Source organism: Amphibalanus amphitrite, unplaced genomic scaffold (genome assembly GCF_019059575.1).
Source record: "Amphibalanus amphitrite isolate SeventyFive unplaced genomic scaffold, NRLGWU_Aamphi_draft 000143F_arrow, whole genome shotgun sequence".
NCBI lineage: Eukaryota > Metazoa > Arthropoda > Thecostraca > Balanomorpha > Balanidae > Amphibalanus > Amphibalanus amphitrite.
In genome coordinates, this window is record NW_024881638.1 from 327,789 (window position 1) to 347,236 (window position 19,448).

The following is a 19,448-nucleotide window of genomic DNA, read 5'->3' on the forward strand; positions in this document are numbered from 1 at the left end:
TGAGGACGGAAACGACGGAACGGTGTGAAAGGAGTCTCTGTTTTGTTGGGTTAGGCCCTTTCGGTCCAATGAGACCATTTCAGAGCCGGGAGGATGATAGGATATAGGGGGAGACATTGGTCTGGGCAGGCATCCTAGTGAGTCGCCGGGGCTGAGCCCGTCCAGAGGACAGGCCACCCAGCCCCAAGGCACTCACTGCACCCGGCTACGGGGTGCGCTCCCTCGGGAGCAGCGGTGCCGCTCCAAGGGAGCAGCCCGCATGAGATAAAGGTGCCTGTCCAGCCCGGAGTGGGGGTTGTGGCGTGGAGGACAAGGATTTCAGTATCCTGAGGACGGAAACGACGGAACGGAGGAAAGGAGTCTCGATCAGTGAGTGGCTCTCAGCTATCCGAATCCTAATCGTCCACGTCTCTGCTGAACTAATCTGTTCACAGTCGGTGCACTTATCGAATAGCAGCCTAGCCAAGGACAAACAATCAGTTTCGGAGCACGAACACTTATCGGCCCGGACGTCCCGCGAAAGACCAGCAATCTACATGCATTGCGTCGATATCAACATTCAACAGTGCACACTGCGCAATGCACGGCGCTGATGTCGCCTCAAACGACATCTGGCGTCAGTCGGCCTCCACATGTGTGTAGATGTCGCTCCGACGGTCCCAGACTGCGACCCCGAGCTCGCCGGAGGCCGAGGGCGCCCTGGCGTGGGCTGAGGTGCAGCTGAGGTCCCTCTGAGAGTCAAAATAGATGTCGCTCTGAGCGACCACAGCCCCTGTGCTCCGATGTCCACTTCTTCCATTCTAAGGACTTGTCCATCATCATCCGTAATCACCCGACCCTTCTTTCGAGCTAGCGATCACCCACGCTTCTCACGCTGCAGCGGGGAGGAGATGAGAATGACCCTCAATGAAATTATCCGTGGCCGATGGAGGTTTTCGTACCAACCGCTGACTTTTTCACGAATGCTCGGAACACGTTTGAGATAAAGAGCTAAAAATCTGGAACCCCGTCATTTGATTCAAACCAGATCTTGTGACACCAACTCCACTTTTAGGTCAGGTCTGGCATCATATGTAAACTTTTTAAAGGTCCTGAGGTCGTCGCGAAGTCACGACGACCTCAGTGCTAGGTGATCTTTCGTAGAGAAATGAAATTTACAGAACAGGTTAGTAACCTATCGAGAGCTTACCTACAAGTTGTTAAGCTCGGATTCGATTATTCATAAGGCTCCCCGAGGTCAGGTCGGTCACGTGATCTCGCCAATGTAAGTAAAAGGGAAATAAAGGAGAAACTGCTACTTTTGCAAAGGAATTGATCTACATAAATAAATAAATAATATGCAAACCTACCTATATAGGCACATAAACATGAACACATCGCATAAACACATCGCTAGGGTCATCATAATTAAACGTCATTAGGCTGCTCCCCATCAACTTAAGTTAGCCGAGTCAGAAAAGTCTTTAATTTGTATACTCAGGAAGACCTGTCAAATCGAATGATATCCTTTATATGACCTCCTTTGGCGAGCTTCGTGACCTGAGCGACTGGGACCTGACCTTGACCTGAGGTCAACACCAGAAGTAGACCTTTCCCAAACAAGACAAAAAAATGCATCCTTCAACGCGCTTGAATCATATAACGACTACAGTGGTGCAAAATTGCAGCTCTGTGCTGTGTCCATTTGGGCGAAGTTACTCGCCAAAAACCGAGCCTTACTTTGAGATCTTTATTCTTTACCGTGCCTTCAGAGGTAACCTGGGACCTTATAGGTAGTTGGGTTGCACCAGTCGCCGCATCTCGTAACGGCAAACACGATAACTTTTCCTGCGAAGCCCTAGCTAAATTATAGGCGAAACAGCGAGGGCTGCATTGCCCCCCTCCCCTCCTCGTGTATGTGCAAAACCACTATGTTCACTGTCCAGCGAGATTATAAGATACGGGTCACCACTACCAGTGCCGACTTCAGTCGATTATGTATCAGATCACGTAGAAATGCAACGGTACGCAACGAAGAAACGTATTCACGAGCTAATAAACCAATTTTTCCGAAAATGTCATAATCGGAAGAAAAAAACTAGCTTTTGATGGCTTCTGATGACCTGACCCTTGATCAAGGGTTGACCTAACCTAACAATTAACCAGTGCATATTTCTCCGTTATTTTTCTTTTAACCCGCGCACCGACGGGGGTCTGCGCCAACTTCGCACCGACGGGGGGGCGGATGACCGCCCCCCCCCTGAGATCTCGAGAACGAAGCAAGATAGCGACAAGCGGTAAACGGCATCGGATACGCACGGACATGGTCTACAATTTTTACTAAGGTCATTTTCAGGTCAGGTCAAAGATGACGTCACAGGGGTCGAAAAAGTCATAATGGCGGCGCTAGATATGGAGAGAGTTTTTCTCGAATAACTTTCGAATTAGTCAAGATAGGAACAAACTAAGGGCAGCATCGTGATCCTCTCGTCAATCCGCATCGAATGCTATATATGTTGACCTCGAAAGGTCAAGGTCAAAGGTTGACCTCAGGTCACGTGACCTCGAGGTCATCATGTATATCATTCGATGCGTCTTGACGAGCTGAACACAATGAGACCATCCGCGCGGCTGTATCTTGTTCCTGTACGGAGTTATTGGCAAAAAACCTTTGGTGACCTTTGATGACGTCACATGACCTTACAGCTGCCCAACAGACCTCAAGGTAGTGAAGGTTGATCGTATATGAAGTCATGTATGGTATATGGGGCCATTCCGACCCGTTTTAGTGGTAAAAACAGGGAGTTGATTTTTCCCCCATTGACTTATAATGGGGAGGTCGCGAAATTGACCTGACCTTAGGTCACCGACATCAAAATTCCGAGATATACAAATTGTAGCTACTAATGACCTAATAACATCCTGCGACTTTCAAAGGCCTCCGACATCTACTGTAGCTCTGACACGGTGACAAAGTTGCAAAAAAGTGACTTGAGGTTGGGTCATTCAAAGTGACCTGGTGACCTGACCTTAAAAGTTAGGAGGTTCAAACTTGCACACCATGTGTAAAATTGATGAGAGAATAGTCGTCCCAAATTTCGCGGCGCTACGCGCCGCGGTTTTACCACTATCCGCGAAAAACCTCAGGGGGGGCGGATATCCGCCCCCCCCCCGTCGGTGCGCGGGTTAAAGCCTCTTATCGCATGTCGCTACGTGGCCCAGAAATCGACGAGGAAGAGCGTAAAAACACAGCCGAGCCTCTTAGTGTTGTAAAAGGAGGACTGTTCTCGCATGGTTTAAAATCGTTTTGCGAACAATAGTCTGATAATATCTACTCATTCCGTCATCATAAACTACCTATGTAATTCAATAGAAATGCAAAGTTTTGTCCAGTTGCTGCGTCCTTCAACACGTTTGTGACTTATTGGCAGACTAATTCGTCAGAGCATATAAGAAAAAACGCTCAAAACTGGCATAGGTGGTAGCGGAGGCGGCGGCGGCGGTAGTGGTGACAGCACTAGCGGTGTGCGGTGGCGGCCGCGGCGGCGACTGTATTTGGTCGAAGGTCATCCTCCGGGGCCGAACATGACGCGTGCGCTGGCGACCCTCCACCATTCCAACTATCCGGGCCACAATAAAAATACATTGGCGACGCGTCCCGACGGAGGAATTCGTCGCGGACGGCTCCTGACAGCCGACCGGCGGAGAGTCGGCGGCGGCGGAAATTCTCCTCAGAGCTGGCACGTCAGCAAAGTCCGCAGCCAAGAGTCCAAGGCCTACAGCCCCAGTTCGGCTGAGCTCAGCCGATACTGGGGTGTGCGCGCTCCCAAGGTATTGCAGGTTTGGAAGTGGCACTTTATTCTCTTAGGTCAAAGAACTGCAGCATTGGGTCCTCAAATAACCATTTCCTGATCAATCAAGATATATCTATACAGGTACCACAGCTCCAAACAGCACACCACGGTCATTTTTTTCTACATTTATTGTAAAAGACCAGTGCGGAAGATCAACCAGCAATACAGTGTTCATCGTTGCATTCTAAAAATGGAAGAAAAAGAAAAAGAAATCACTGAAAGTATAAGGGTACCAAAAACTCGAAACCTGAAAAGTGCAACATAAAAAGATAGAAAACTAGTGTACGGGGAGAGAAGACAAACAAAAATGGAGAACACGTCAAATTAAAGTGAAAAGAATGATTATTCCTGAGAGAAGTAAGAAGACTTAACAATGCAAAATCAAATAAGTTTTAATATCTTGTAAACGTGCAAAGAATTGTCTTATCATAATTTCCGTCACAGACCCCTCTAAATGTAAGATAACGAACAGATTAGGCTTAGTTCATCGCTCTGGAGCACACAAAGCGTTGAAATTCCCCAACTCGAAGAGACAAACATAACCAGAGGCTATATCGTCTTCCTCGCTCAAGGTTCGTCAGCTTTTTTATCTTTTGCATGGTTTCGAAGTAAAGTTCAGTCTCGGAATAAAGCGATTCCTAAGCACGCTTATAGCTAGTGCTTATGACTTTCGTTCAAACCCATGAGTACAAATAGCCCTTTTATGCTATTTTGCACTTGGGCAATGGCCAAGCTAGCCATTATTGCCTTATTTCTTATAATGGCGTAAGTGACCAATTTTTAGCATTTTTGAATATTCTTATCTGCCGGAAAGACGCATTATTCACCAGGTAATAACCCCCTTACCAACCAACCGACCACTCCTCTGCCACCTCTCTAATAACATGTAAGAGCAAGTAACAAGTAGCCAGTGACCGCGAAATCTGGGGCGACGCCAAATTCCGGCGGCGTCTTGGCACGGCTGTCGGTCCTTCTCTGCTCCCTCCCTGCGGCTTCTCACAGCGCGTCGACCAGCTTCTGCTTCTCGGCAAAGTAGGCCTTGAGCTTGTTGCAGGTGTCGTCAACGGTCTGCTGGGTGGGCGTCTCGCCCTTCATCTCCGCAGCCGCCACCCAGCCCTGCACCTCCGTCACCTGTGAGGAACGAGAAGTACACGGTCAATTACCGGTGCAAATCCTCTGTGTCTGCGTGTAGGTATTATATATGCGCGATTGATATGCTTCACTTGCAGCGATTGTGCAAATGCTACCCACACTATCAATATGGGACCTTCTTCCTTTTTAGGTAGCATATGATTTCGAAGGAAGAAGGCTGTATGATCAAGCTTTTTATCATTTTTTAAAGATCATTTAGATCATTAGATTTAGCAATTCTTTGGATCAAAACGATGAGAGCACTTTCTCTTGACTGCAATCTATAGTTTGTGACAGCCGATTTAACCGATTAGGACTACCTAATCCGCGGCAGCTTTTTTATCCTCTTTCTATAGATATAGTCCATACCGTGGCGTTGAGCTCCTCCCACTGTTTGACCAGCTTCTCGGTCTTGATGACCCACTCAGCGGAGACCTTCTCGGCCTTCTCGCGGCGCTCGCGGCACTCGGCGATCTCGCGGTCAGCCTTCTCGTGCTGGGTCATCTTCGTCACCGTCTCCGTCATGTTGTCCAGGTTACCCAGACGGGTCTTGATGTCCTGGTCGAAGTCCTTCACGAGAACGGCGATGTCAAAGTATTATGAATTAAAATTAGCATGAATCACTACGGCACAGAATATAGGGAGAAAGTGATAAAAGAGAAAATACTAGCAGTTGATTTTGTTGCGGTTGATGTCTTAGATGTTGTGCAATCTACGAGGCATTAGCTCGGCAGACTATATTCAACAGAGGAGTCAAGAGCATCATTCATATATGCCGATTATTCAGCTTACTACACCCTGTCATAGCCAACGGCCTCGCAAAATGTTTCTTTCGTGAATCCGTCATCTTCCCGAGCGGTACTAACCTGGACTGATTTGAGCATCTCCTGGGCCTCGGCCAGGCTGGTGGGCTTCTTCTGACCAGCCTTGATCCTTTCCTCAACCTCATTGACCCACGGCTGGAACGTCTTGAGCTCCGACTGGGGTCACAAAAAGATGATGCGTTACAAGAGGCGCGAATGAGGACGTCAAACTAAAGGTAAACTGTCACACTGTCAGTCACATATGGACTTTATGTAATTTCACTGATTCTTGTCTTTTTTAATCGCTTGGCAAATCAGGTAAGATAAACACATCCATAACAATGTTGGAGAGGGGAGGGTTTGATATAAACTTGATAAGTCTGTAAATGAAATATGGTTGATAAAATCGTGAAATAATTCCACGAGTCCTGTGCGAGTCTCTAACAAGACACTATAGCAAGCGGTACCTGACCTGGTAGTCGGCCCAGTGGTGGAGGTCCTCGGAGATCTCTCCGGAGACCTCCTTCAGCTTGGCGTTCAGCTCCTCCAGCTTGTTCTTGACCCGCTCCACCTCCAGCAGGTGGTTCTCGGCCACAGAGTGCGTCTTTCCTGGTGAAACATCATACAGATTAACGATCCTATAAGCGGAAAGTCTGAGCGTTAGCGATGACGCCATGTCGAAACGTATTATAATATAGTAGTTAATAAAAACGACCGTGAATATTATGTCATGGAGCAATCACAACTTATATATATGAACTTCGAAGTGAAGTGTTGGCATGGATGTGTAATTCACGTCCTAACTGATATTGGTGAAATTGTTTAGTCACAAAGCATTACCTGAATATGTATCTGACAACTGTAAGAATATATCATCAATGCAGCAAACAGGATGCTCGGAAACCCTTGTCATTCAGTTGTGCTTAAGCTCCATACTTTACCTCCGAGCAGGCGCTCCGACTCGGTGATCAGCTCGGAGAGGATGTTGAGCTGGGTCTCCATGTCCTTCTGCATCTTGACCGTCATGAGCAGCTTCTCGTCGGACTTGTCCTCGCCGGGGAACTTCATCAGCTCCACCAGCTGGTTCTCGCCGGTGACCAGCCACTTGAGCGAGGCTTCCTTCTTGTCCACGAATGTCTGTGGGCGAGAGATAAACGCTGAGACGCTCGAACATAATGGAACGTTGGATTGATATGCTCCAGTCAATCAGAATGTAAGTGTTCAATAAAATATGAATTGAATAGCTAGTAGTCTGACGATTGCCTGACAAACAAAACAACGTTACATTGAGTTGAAGCTGAAACACAACACACCATGTTGGAACCTCGAGACTTTGAATATCAGAGGCAATGATGTCTGTGCTGATCACTCGCGATAATCGGGACACAGAGGGCCAATATTCGGCCGGTATCTACCTGCAGGTCGGCGGTGTAGGCCTTCAGCTTGTTGATGCGCTCATCAGTGGTGTTCAGCACCGCCATGCGCTCCTCAAAACCGGTCATCTGTGCAGGCCGGGAGAGACATCGGTCAGTGAAAAGGGTACGGCGAGGTTTCGGCAAGCAGCGAATGAGCGAATGGAGAAAAAAAAACGTTTGACGTGAATATAATTCGAAAATACTTTGAAAAATAATACACTGCAAGCTACACACTGAAGCGAAAGAACAAAAAAAGCGCAGTTTGTGAGCAACACAAGAGATAAACTATCATCAGTTAAATGCACGTATAGCAAAATGGGTTTAATGGGGATGACGTTTGATGTCACCCAGCAATGCAACATCTTTTCGCCTCCCCGCAAGCCACTCACAATTTTGCCGAGCTCCTCCTTCTTGTCTGGCGAGCAGATGCTGCAGATGATCTCCACGTTGCCCTTGAGTTTGTTGAAGCAGGCCTCGCAGGCCTCACGGGTGCGCGCGGCCTGGTCGGTGCGCATGGCCAGGTCCTCGGCACCCTGCTGCGGGTCGAACAGCTTCCTGATATTGCGCAGCTTCTCATCGGCCTGGTCGAGCAGGTTCACCATGGAGACCTTGTCCTCCTCGTACTCCTGCCACGCCTTCTCGTTGTCTGGCGGACGGGTACGAGGTGATAAGATAGACATCGTAATGCGAGCAAGGGATCGACAGTGATTTGATTAGCAGCTCGATGCGAAGGTGTGATATTCGCTGAATGGGTTATCAACAAAAAGTAAGTCGATTTTTGATTTGCACGATACGCAGCCAAAAACGTAATCCAAAAGTGAAGCGTAGAACGTTCTATGCGTACTTAATTAGAATCTTCTTAGGTTATAGTGGAAACGGGAGCTTACGTGTCACGGACGATATGATATCACAGGATAATAAATATCACGGACAAAAATAATATCGTATTCAATTCACGGTTCACCAAAGAAACACCAACTATCTCGCTAGAAAACACATTACTTCGATATTATCTGTGATCTCACTGAAACCAAAATGATCAACTCTCCATTCTCCAGCCATCAGTAGCTCATCCCAGATACTCACTCCTAAGCACCTCCAGCTTGAGCTTGGCCTTCTTCTCGGTGTCGACAAACAGCTCACTGAGCCCCTTGACCTGCTCCTTGAGGAAGTCGGGACAGTCGGCCTGGCCTTCGAGCTTCTCTCCGCGCTTCAGCAGCTGTGCGATCTCGCCGCGCTTCTCCTCAACCTTGGCGATGTTGGCCTCCTGGTTCTCGATGAAGGTGGTCACCTGCTCCGTGCTGTCCGGGTGAATCTGCACGCGGCACGTGCGAAAATTGTTTAGTTTTTGGTAGTAGCGCATGCATTCAGGCATTCATCGTTTTTACATATCCAGAATATGTTTATCGAAATAACCCATTAAATTAAGTGATTCAAAAATGAAAAGAAATATTATTAGCACTTAAAATAAAAGTAATTATGAGCAATTGCATAGCCCTGATGGATAAGCCTAACATATAGAACTTCAATGTCAATGACCCACACAGGCACGTAGCTAGGATTTGGCCAAGGGAGGGGCGGAGGAATCCCGGGGGCCTCCTTTCTACAGAGGGCCTCCTCCCTAAAGGGGCCTCCTTTCTACAGAGGGTCTCATGCCTACATAATTACATATACAACATAATGCAGACTTTTGTTCAGCTTTCATATGGACAGCGCACTGGTATGTTTCGTTATTCTTACCGCTGTCGCGGTAAGAAACATACGCATATCACAAGTCTCCGAGTGGCATGGTAACTGGCAAAAAAAAAAAAAAAAAACTCGGGCGCCGGCGGCGGCGGCCGGACCGCAGCAGGAGGGGGAGGATCTGCGAGGAATGGGTGGATACTGGATGACGGTCAGAGTAACACTTGATGTATTATCATATCATCGTTCAAGTATTCCGGGCGGGCTCTGAAAGACTCTGAATCGGGCGGGGGCCTTTTTGGCCCCCGTCAGAACTCGAAAAGCACGCATCGTAGCGACAAACGGCAACGGCGTTTGATAGTTCGTTGAACGACTTACAACTTTTGTAAACAACTTTTTTGGGTCAGGTCAATATTGAGGTCGCCAGAGGTCATAACAATTAACATGGTTTATAACGACCTACATAGATAGGTCAACTTCAAAATCTGACCTAGGAAGGTCACGCTGGGTACCAATCGGCGCGTCATGACCAGGCGAACGGTTTGGTGCACTAACAACTATTTAGCCCCATCATGTCGTGATTTATTGGCTAAAAACTGTTGATGACCTTACCTCACCTCAGATGATCCTTCCCGGTGCCCCTGTCAGTAAATGCCACTGGGTGCTTACAGATCAGATAATCTGACGTAATTCAGAAAGAATTGGGTGGTTTTGACTCGTTTTCTCGAAGCAGGACACAGTTCATTATATTTTCCAATAGGCTTGTCACGATTCTGACCTGACTGACGTCTGCAAGATTGAAACTATACGGTTATCAATTTTTTATGTGTGAATGATGCCACGTTTACTTGCTGTAAGTAAAACATGGTTTCGTTAGTAAATTTTCCTAGGTCCAGGTGGTTTGCTTCATTTACGCCGTAGATGAAACAAACAATCGATGGATAGGTATATATTAATTTCCCGGTCAAATAAATTATTATGAGTTGTGCGAAGCATGGCTATGGGAATATCACCACGGTCTGATAAATGGTTTGGGTAATTGCATCCATCGTAAAAATACCAACACAGCCACAGAGGGCTTCCTCTCTACACATTGCCTCTTATCTACAGAGGGCCTCCTCTCTGCTGAGGGTGTCTTTCTCTCCAGAGGGCCTCCTTTACAGAGGGCATCCTCTCTACAGAGGGCATCCTCTCTACAGAGGGCCTCCTCTCTAGTCTCTACAGGGACCTCCTCTCTACAGAGGGCTTCCTATCTATGTAGGGCCTCCTCTCTTCAGAGTCTCGTCTCTACATAGGACCTCCTCTATACCGAGGACCTCATCTCTGCAAAGGGCCTCCTCTCTTCAGAGGGCCTTCACTCTACTGAGGGCCTCCTACCTACAGAGGACCTCCTTTCTACTGAGGGAGTCCTCCTCTACAAAGGGCCTCCTCTCTTCAGACGATCTCCTCTCTACAGAGGGCCTCCTCTCTACAGAGGGCCTCCTTTTTACAAAGTGCCTCTTTTTTTACAGAGGGCCTCTTTTTTACAGAGGGCCTCCTTTTTGCAGAGGGCCTCCCCTCTACAGGGGGTCTCCTCTCTAAGGGGGCCTCCTCTCTACACAGGGCCTCCTACCCACAGAGGGCCTCCTCTCTACTGAGGAGTCAGAGGGGCCTTAGCGGTCAGACACAGACACTAGTGGTTATTCACAGGAGATGAGAAGGGCCCTAGCTGTCACTTGTCAGGCTGGTCAGAGGGCCCTGATTGTTCTGACGTCATGTTTTAGATTCCCGGGTGAATTTCGTTCGCCTCCGACGTGATTTTGGCCAACGTGGGCCTTCGGCCCACGTTGGATTCAGGCCGAAAGGATTCAGGCCAACGTGGGCCTTCGGCCCACGTTGGCCTGAATCCTTTCGGGGGGCCTCCTGAAAACCCCAAGGGAGGGGCGGGCGCCCCCTCCGCCCCCCCCCTTGGCTACGTCCCTGGCACCCACACTAAAATAGGTACGCTGAGTAACAATAAAGAAATACATGGGAATGGTTTATAAATACTTTATAATACGATGATAAACGTACTACTTACATAAGCTACAAAATGCCAATAGACTATATATTTACATCTTGTTACTATCACATAAAACAATTTTAATAGGTGATCACTGTTCAAAACAAGCATCATTTATGTAAACGACGACGTCGCAGGACGGTGACAGCATACCATGACAATTGGCAATGAATGTGTTGTTTGGACCATTTCATTTGAGCTTATCTATGCGTAAAATACACGTTTATCTACACCTAGGACACGTGTGAGGAAGAGTAAAAGGACAAACACAGTTAAGCTGTATCGTCTTACCTTGCTTAAATTGGTACCGCTGATTTGTTGCAAACACTACAAAACAAAACAGTAAACACCATGCAAAAGTATGGTACACAATAAAAACGTCCACGGCGTAAAAAAAATGTTGCATCTATTACGTGCAAAAATACGATATTTTCGTGTTACCGAAAGGTAACAATACATGCAGGAAAAGGAGCATTTATTTATTCACCTTGATTCCACCCTGATCGGGCTTCTTGTCGTGCTCCTAAGAAAAAGGACAATCGATCAAGTAAAGAAAACAAAAAATGCAATATCGTAACACTCAAACAAAATGGGCAGACTGTAAATGAATAAAACGATGAAATTAAACATAATTAAATATCAACTCCTACTGAAGGTAGGTTCTTCAGGGAAAACGGGAATCAGTCAATGACGTTAAAGGTAAAAATGGGCGAACTTTGAAGAGTACGGGGTACAGGGAAGTAAACATTGGGCCAATCAACGTTGGGTCAATCATAGAGGGGCAATATATCAATGTCAAGAGTGAGGGATAGCTAGTAGTAGTTCGTTGCCCCGACTGCTGGAATATAGGTGCAGCCTTTTCAAATGACGTGAGTGTTTCAAATGATGTAAGCGTTTCAAAGGACGTGAGTGTCTGACGGTAACCATAGAACTGGTTCAAACAAGTTATCCGTAAATATTAGCCGCAATACCCCATATCGGTCACATAGCACCCATCATCCGACGCACATTGCACAATGCAATGCGCATCAGCGTATTTCATTGTGCTGTGGTCGATTTTACACCTGAGCACATAACCGATCTCGTTCCGCGAGTGTAGTGGGCACTGATCGGCAGAGCATGTATGTCGTACTCACATCCTCTGTCGATTTCCTGCGCAGGTCCTCGAGCAGTTTGAGCAGCGGAGTGATGTCGTCCACGTACTGGTAGCAGCGAGAGTACACATCCACCTGCACGCGAGAAGGAGGAATGTCCATCAGCCGGGGATAAATTTTTAGTGAACGCTGACAACGTTGAATCGCATTTTGTGAGTTCCGAACTCCGATGTTATTCGGAAAGCGTATTAGGAAATTCCGACCTCGACGAGCGTCTGTGGTAGAAAACCACCACTTTGGTAGGGGAAACTACTGCTGTCTGCTACCGTTTGCACTGCATGTCTCGCTGTAGTTGCGACCGATTGCGACATCTATGCAAGTCAGCAGGGTACGTACCTTAGCGATATACGTACTTTATAATTTACGTACTTTTTCGATGCGTATTTTCTTCTTTGACGTACTTTTGTCTAGGTATACGTACTTTGTACTGTACGTACCTACCTCTGCGATACGCCTACTTCTGTCCTTGACGTACTTATTCCATACGTACTTTATACTCGACGTACTTTTGCGATACGTACTTTTGCCCTTGACGTACTCTTGTCCATACGTACTTTATCCTGTACGCACTTTTACGATGTGTGCTTTTGTCCGTGACGTACTTGTGTCCATGCGTACTTAATAATGCACCTATACGTACTTCTTCGATACGTACTTTTGTCCTTGACGTACTTTTATCCATTCGTGCTTTATACTGTATACGTACTTTTGCCATGCGTACTTTTGTCCTTGACGTAGTTTTGTCCATGCGTACTTTATACTGTAGGGGAGAGCGGGGAGAGTTGTATCATGTCCAAGTTGTATCAGGGCGAATTGTGCCAAACTTATCCAATGGATAGCGCTCGCGACACGACCAGCCGACGAGGTTTTCCGGGCGCCATCTTTCCCTGTTCTGTCTTGTGGCTGAGTGGAAGCGTCTCGAGGTGAGAGCCGATTTTATGTTTTTTTAATGTCATTCTAAAAAAATAAGTTGCAAGAAAATGTGTGTTTTGGGCATTTAGATGTGCACGAATTTGAAAGATCTCCGTAGCGGTGGTGAGGGTAGGTTCTAAGGCTGCGCGAGTGAAAACGGATTTCTCCAGCTGTCCGCTGTTTTTTTAGCACGAGGATGTTTTTTCCAAGATGGCGGCTAGGTTCATGTTGTATCAGAGCCGGGTGGGGTATGTTGTAACATGTATGTGTGTATGTATGTATGGGTATGTTGCTTTTGATCGCGAAAGCTAAGCCCTGGCTCGCGTTTGTAGGTAGCTAGTCAATGCTCGTTCCATTTCGGCACAATGTGTTGGCTTCTCTGCTCTTAACGGGCCACTTTTGCGTCTAGTCTGTTGATGTTTCGTTCGGATTGCATTGACCTAAGTTTGGTCTAATAAAGTGAAGCCTTTGAGCATACCTATACATTGTATTAACCCCATTTAATGTTGTTGTTATGTTCAAAACCAGAAGCAAGCACACTCCCTGAAACGTGAAATAGTGATACAAATTACCCCACCATGTGATACAACTCACCCAAGCCATGGGGCAAGTTGTATCAAAAACATTGTTCTATTCGGCAGACCGTAGAAGAAAAACTGGTAGAGGTAGCGGAAAAGTTACTTTGCACAAAAAAGCAGAAGAATCAAGGAAGGGGATAGTATGGAAATAATGAGTTTATCACGGATACTTACGAGGTTATGGGTCTCGGAGTAAAAACTGATACAACCCACCCCACTCTCCCCTACGAGCGTACGAACATTTGCGATACGTACTTTTGACCTACGTGCTAGGGGCGTCGCCACAGATTTTCGACAGGGGGGACGGATCGGCCGACTAAAAACCCAAAATTAGGTATCGTTACCGTACACTTTTTTCAGGCCGATGCATTATCTGTTCAACGATACTGGGCTGAATTCCTACGCGGTACGCGTCTGAAGTATTCATTTTCACATTTTTTTTTTAAATTCTGAGCCTCCGGTCTTCTATCAGGGTATAATTGTTGACACATGCCGTCAATCTGATAGTTAACTGTTAATGTATACATCATACGAGAGATTTTCGTCGAGGTCGGAAATGTATATGCATAGATGTCGCTACAATAGCTTGACATGCAGTGCAAATTGTAGCAGACAGCAGTAGTTTCCCCTACCAAAGTGGTGGTTTTCTACCACAGACGCTCGTCGAGGTCGGAAATTCCAAATACGCATTCGGAAAAGTGTTCGCGTACTTCGCGAAAAGCAATAACTACATATCTGCGTAAAACAAACGCACATTGCAAGTAGGTATTTAAATGCCTTATGCGATGAGATGCCAGCAGCCAGCACAATGGCTGTTCACTGTTGTTTGTTGTCAAATGTTTCTAACCTTTTGACACTTTCGGTTTCGGAACAACAATGTTTCTAACTTGGAATCCCTTCTCGTCACCCCCCCCCCCTTCTCCAGCTGTCACGTACCTTGCGCATGTTCTCCTCGATTCCTGGCAGCACCTCCGTATGCCTCTGGATGAGCGCCTCCAGCCGCTTCTTCTCCGTCTCCAGGTTCTGGTCTGACTTCTGGTTCAGCAGCTTCAGCATCTCGTGCAGCCATTGCTTCAGCTCCTCACGCCTCAGGTTCTTGCACTGGTACTGAAGGACGGTATACAGTACAGAGTTATGGGGCCGGCCATAGTAAAGACCATTAGTAAAGGCATGCAAGCGGACTCATATATATGCGTGCGTGAAATAGATGTAGGGCTCTTTGAAACGTTTGTCATTTGAGGTACTTACGTTGAACGTTGAAACATTTGCTAAGGTGATAAAAGGTGGAAATATTTGAATTTGCCAGTTTTAGATGAATCATATTTAGTTAAGAATTATTGCAATTTAACTTTCCTATCAAATACACTGTAACCACCTTTTGACACAGAAAAAGGTATTGAGCTTTCGTTATTTCATGTTTACCTGAAACCGGAACAAGTCGCCGGTAAGCAAGCACCGCACGGGGTACAAAAATATAACTCACGGGGCACAGCAATATAACTCAATGAGCGATGGTTCTCTGACTGGCAGGATGTTGGCAATAAGGACGTATTACTAAACGAACGGATGTTTGCACCAGGACGGAGTTGATCGGAGTCGACAGTTTTGCCAGGAATCGGAGATGACGATTTTTGGAAATCGGAGTGGTAGTCGAAGCCGGAGTTACCGAAAATGCATTGACTCCGCAGGCCTGGTTTGTACTTACGGTACGAAGTTCGACAGAGTATCTGCCTCAATGCAGGGCAGACATTGCCAAAGCTGCATGATGCCGGGTAGCTTAAAATCACACAACCTAATAGGCAATAGCCAGCCAGCAGTCTGGCATGATTTTGGAACGAACACCACATCCTTTGGCTTCTAAAATCACGCCAAAAGTGAACGGACTTCCGCCCGGCGCCCACGGCCCAACTTTAGGCTGCGCCGCGGTGCAACCGAGCATTGCGGTATAGCATAACTTCAGGCGTCCACACTAGTGACATCTAGTGACGAGGATATAAGTAACTCTTTCGCTTCGGCGCGGAGCGGCGCATTGGGAATGCGAATAATACTTATACGACGAAGTATGAACGCATCAAAAAGTGGATTGGGTTAGTGGAATAGAACTCTTCATTGAGAAAACAATTGAGAACCATTGCTCAACATGTCACTCCACACGACAGGGAAGACATTGGAAAGTTACAGAACACTGTAAACAAACACTTATTGAGAAACACAGCCACAAATAAACCCGATGTTATGAAAGCAACAAAAAGGCGAACATATGTAGTTGTGCTCAAATGAATAGTACCACAACATGACACACAGGCGTTTCTCACTTACCTAGCCCGCTGCATGCGATCCAACGACGGAGATAAAACGTCTCTACAGGGCGCTCCACCGCCTAGAACAGGGAAAGGGTAGCTACAGTCTACGGTCTCACACCGTCGGCGGCAGCACCGTCAGCAGCTAGAAAGGGTGTCGATCTGATGAGCTACGGCACTAACTCAACTGCAGCACCTCAGCTAAATCACGGTCAACCATCAACTACCGCACATCCAACCAACTCTTTACGCTCAACCATCAACTACCGCGCAACCAGCCATCATCTGCTTCGCATCTAAGTACTATCTACCTCGCAGCTACCCTACGATACCAGTCAGTCAAGTGTGTCGGTAGTCGATACGGACGGACATATCACAAAATGACACGCTCCTGCAATGTTTGCGATTATGCAACACCATCTCATCAGCATATTACGTGACAGGTAACTATATAGTGAGAGACGACAGCGACAAACGACAGTCTTTGGTCTCGAGAGTGAATAAAATTAATTAAACGGCTTGATAACTGTCAAAGCACAGGCATAAAAAAGAGGACATTGGAGCCCCTTTTTTCAGCTGCCCTTAGTACGGAGGTGGGTGCAGAATCCTCCAAATTTTAGCGGCATGATTGGGGACTGCATATCAGTCAACTTTGTCGGTTGACGAGTCAGTCCAACCCTTCCGAGGTACGATTCCATTAACTACTATAGGCTGATCGACCATTAAATAATCTTTCCAGTTTTACCCAACAATAAATCACTGAAAGCTGCGTTAGATAAGAGGCTTATGGTTATGCAGTCGGGTGGATTAAATCCATAGTAAAGGCACAAATGTTTATGGCATGTAGAGCTTATTTATCATTTTCTTTCAATCGGCTACGTCATAAAATTCGTGCCTTTTTTGTTATGACTTCAGAGAGCGATTTAACAGCCTCACCACACAATGTAGGTACCTATCATAAAAAGACACTCACATTTAACACTGAGCGTTCAGAAGTGCTCCCTCCCGTCATTCTACGATGAATATTACAGGGTCCGGCAAAAGTTTTGTCCTCTGCCTATGATAACACTTTCCGGTCCCTAATCGTTGCTACCCCTAACGGAACGGACAACGGTTGTGGCTGCACCCCTGCACTGCACGGACCTTGGCCGTGGGACATGAGGTTGCGAATGGACCTCGGGTCGCGGATCACCGAGCTACGGTCAGTTTCGCACATATGGTCCACCCACCCGAACGGCCACGTCTTGAAAAATAAAGGTTTGAAATTTCCATCTTGGGGAGTTGAACCAGACACTTCGGCCATGGCATGCTTCAGGCCGAAATGACATAGCATGCCATTCCTGATCAGTTGGGACATCTGCCTGGCGCCTGCACAGTTCAGCGTTGGTGGGACAAGCATACACAACTGCTAGTATAGCGTTGCTGATCGTTCCAGTTTGGGCGTTCCAGTTCGTCCACCATTTCGACCGTGAAAGAAATCGCATTGAAAGAAAGAGACGGCCGGGAAGAGAGGCCAGCTGGAGACAAAACTGACCAAACGGCTTACGCGCAAGGGCTATTCCATTGCAGACAGGACCGTGAGACGCTATTGGAAGAGCTCTCTGAGGCTCATTACATAGGAGAGCCTCCAGCGGCTCACTTCTATAAGTCGACGCATGGTCGATGGAAGGTTGACGTGCATTTTCATTCAGGACGGTGCGCAGGCTCATCGCTCTGCCAAGGCCCAGCGGTGGTGTGACTCGAACATGCTGGACTTCTGAAGGAAGGAGATGTTAGCCGGCTACCATCCGGACCTAATCCTGATTGAGGAATTTTGGGCTATCGTCCAGCAGGGCCTGGACAAACAGAAGCCAGCGGCCAGCCTCAGCGCCTCGCCGTTACAGCTCACATGGACATGGTCGAAAATCAAGCCGTCTGTGCGGCCCTAAGCGCGCTAAGCTCTGTGCGGCCTAAGGTTTCGCGTCCCTAAGCGCGCTATCCGTCACGGGGCATGACAAATAATAGAACCAAATAGTTGGGCCCACAACGACCTGTGAGCACCAGAGGTCAGACTTTTACGAATCCGGCTTTAGCCGGGGAACATTTCGGTGTCACTTCAATTAAAAAAGCTTGTTTGTCCTTCGCTTATAGCTTAGCTTATAACTAGCTCTTCAAACAACTTCTTGGACAATATTTATTTATGAATGTAAGACACAAGCCCCCGACAACGACTTTAGATAAGTGCATACTTCTGAATCCTGATTGCATGTAATTCAGAGCACCTGTTCCCCGAGGTAGTTTTAATTGTCCTGCCATTACCTACTTCGACTTTGTACGCTAATGACATGCAATTATAACCGATTTCGCAACACACTCGTAATACTAAGACCACTTCCTAGCGACCCCTCACGCAGTAGGTACCCCGTCGATCTCGGTACTTACCCTGAACTGATCGCGCATGCGGCGGAACTCCCTGGACGTGTAGACCTTGTTGGTGATGAGCTTCTTGCTGCTCTCCTCCAGCGCGTCCATCCACTTGTTCATCTCCTCCACTCGGAAGTCGTACACTTCCTTGATGAAGTGGTAGTTTTCCGACCAGCAGGCCATGGCTGCGGCGTGGTGCGGGCTGCGGACGGGGTACGAGTTCACGCGGGCGGAGCGGGCCACTCCTGACCGACGGTGGACTGGCGGCCGGCGCCAGACGGGACCGGGCCCGGCCGCCGCTCCGCCCCCGCCCCGACGGCGCCTGCGCGCTGCCGCTCCTGCGCTACCTCTCCAGGTAGGAAGGCGGTCATAGGGGCGCTGGCCAAGCTGCCAACTGACGAAAAGCGGTGCAAACGTCACGGTGGGATCCTCAGGATGATGGTGCTCCAGAATCTGCGAGGAGAGAGGACGTTAGGCCAGCAGGAAGGCAATACAATAGCCGATGCTACCCATGCATCCAAGGATTCGCGAAGAGTTCCAGCTTGAGTCGTCTTTCAACGTAAATGATCCAGTAGCACATATTTGTGGTCACCGTTCCATCATTTCCCCATCCTAAGGACAGGCAAATATATCCGATGTTCGCAGCTCCACCCCAGGAGCAGGCCCATGGTCCGGTGCGGTGACCGCTAGCGGGGGTGGGTGGCCTGTCCACTGGATTAGCTCAGCCCGGAGCCCCGACGTCTCACCAGGGTGTTCGCCTAGGGCCTAGACCAATGTCTCCCCCTTATTCCTAACATCCCTTCTGCTCCGCAAAGGTCTCGTCAGACCGGACTGGCTTACCGCTTAACCCTACAAACCAAATATTTGTGAACATTCATCGTTGATCTTTGTAATGCGTGTTTCAGGCATTTGATCTTGATGTCCGTTATTTATATTGAACACCCTCGACATCCAGGTCTGCCCTGCATGTTGCTCAAGTGTTTGCGCGCGCCGATAGCAAATATCGCCTACGATAGGTGTTCTGTAGGAGTCGACTTTTGAAATATGGCACAAAGACAAGTCGATCTTGAAGCCCACGCAAAAATGCACAATCATGAATCAGGTAAATATGTACACGTATTTGACTGTCAACTTTTCTGTTTTTATGTGGTTATTGTCCAGCGCGAGTTGCTCTCGTCAATTATGCAAGCATCGA

General features: G+C 47.5%; 1 protein-coding gene across 4 annotated transcripts; it reads right to left on the reverse strand.

The window, feature by feature from the left end:
* Positions 1-3,820: 3,820 nt before the first annotated feature.
* Positions 3,821-18,593, reverse strand: LOC122382591 (nuclear matrix constituent protein 1-like). 4 transcript variants are annotated; one of them, XM_043368128.1, is made up of 13 exons: positions 18,272-18,588; positions 15,870-15,930; positions 14,487-14,657; positions 12,043-12,135; positions 11,394-11,429; positions 8,269-8,497; positions 7,572-7,828; positions 7,183-7,269; positions 6,709-6,904; positions 6,240-6,376; positions 5,831-5,944; positions 5,334-5,534; positions 3,821-4,964 (listed from the first exon to the last, which is right to left on the reverse strand). In XM_043368128.1, exons 3-13 carry the CDS (start codon positions 14,604-14,606, stop codon positions 4,830-4,832), a joined length of 1,605 nt encoding a protein of 534 aa, XP_043224063.1. In that variant the 5' UTR covers positions 14,607-14,657; positions 15,870-15,930; positions 18,272-18,588; the 3' UTR covers positions 3,821-4,829. The 4 variants fall into 4 exon arrangements, with proteins under 4 accessions (XP_043224063.1, XP_043224061.1, XP_043224064.1 ...); XM_043368126.1 differs by lacking the exon at positions 15,870-15,930 and having other exon boundaries at positions 18,272-18,593; XM_043368129.1 differs by lacking the exon at positions 11,394-11,429 and having other exon boundaries at positions 18,272-18,565.
* Positions 18,594-19,448: the final 855 nt, after the last annotated feature.

Excerpts from the sequence above, each read along its gene's own strand:
- LOC122382591 (XM_043368126.1), bottom strand. The coding sequence starts at position 18,436 with ATGGCCTGCTGGTCGGAAAACTACCACTTCATCAAGGAAGTGTACGAC. Across the intron at positions 8,498-11,393 it reads CCGATCAGGGTGGAATCAAG|ATTCACCCGGACAGCACGGA; the intron begins GTGAATAAATAA and ends TGCCGCGTGCAG. Across the intron at positions 4,965-5,333 it reads GGGAGGAGCTCAACGCCACG|GTGACGGAGGTGCAGGGCTG; the intron begins GTATGGACTATA and ends CGTTCCTCACAG.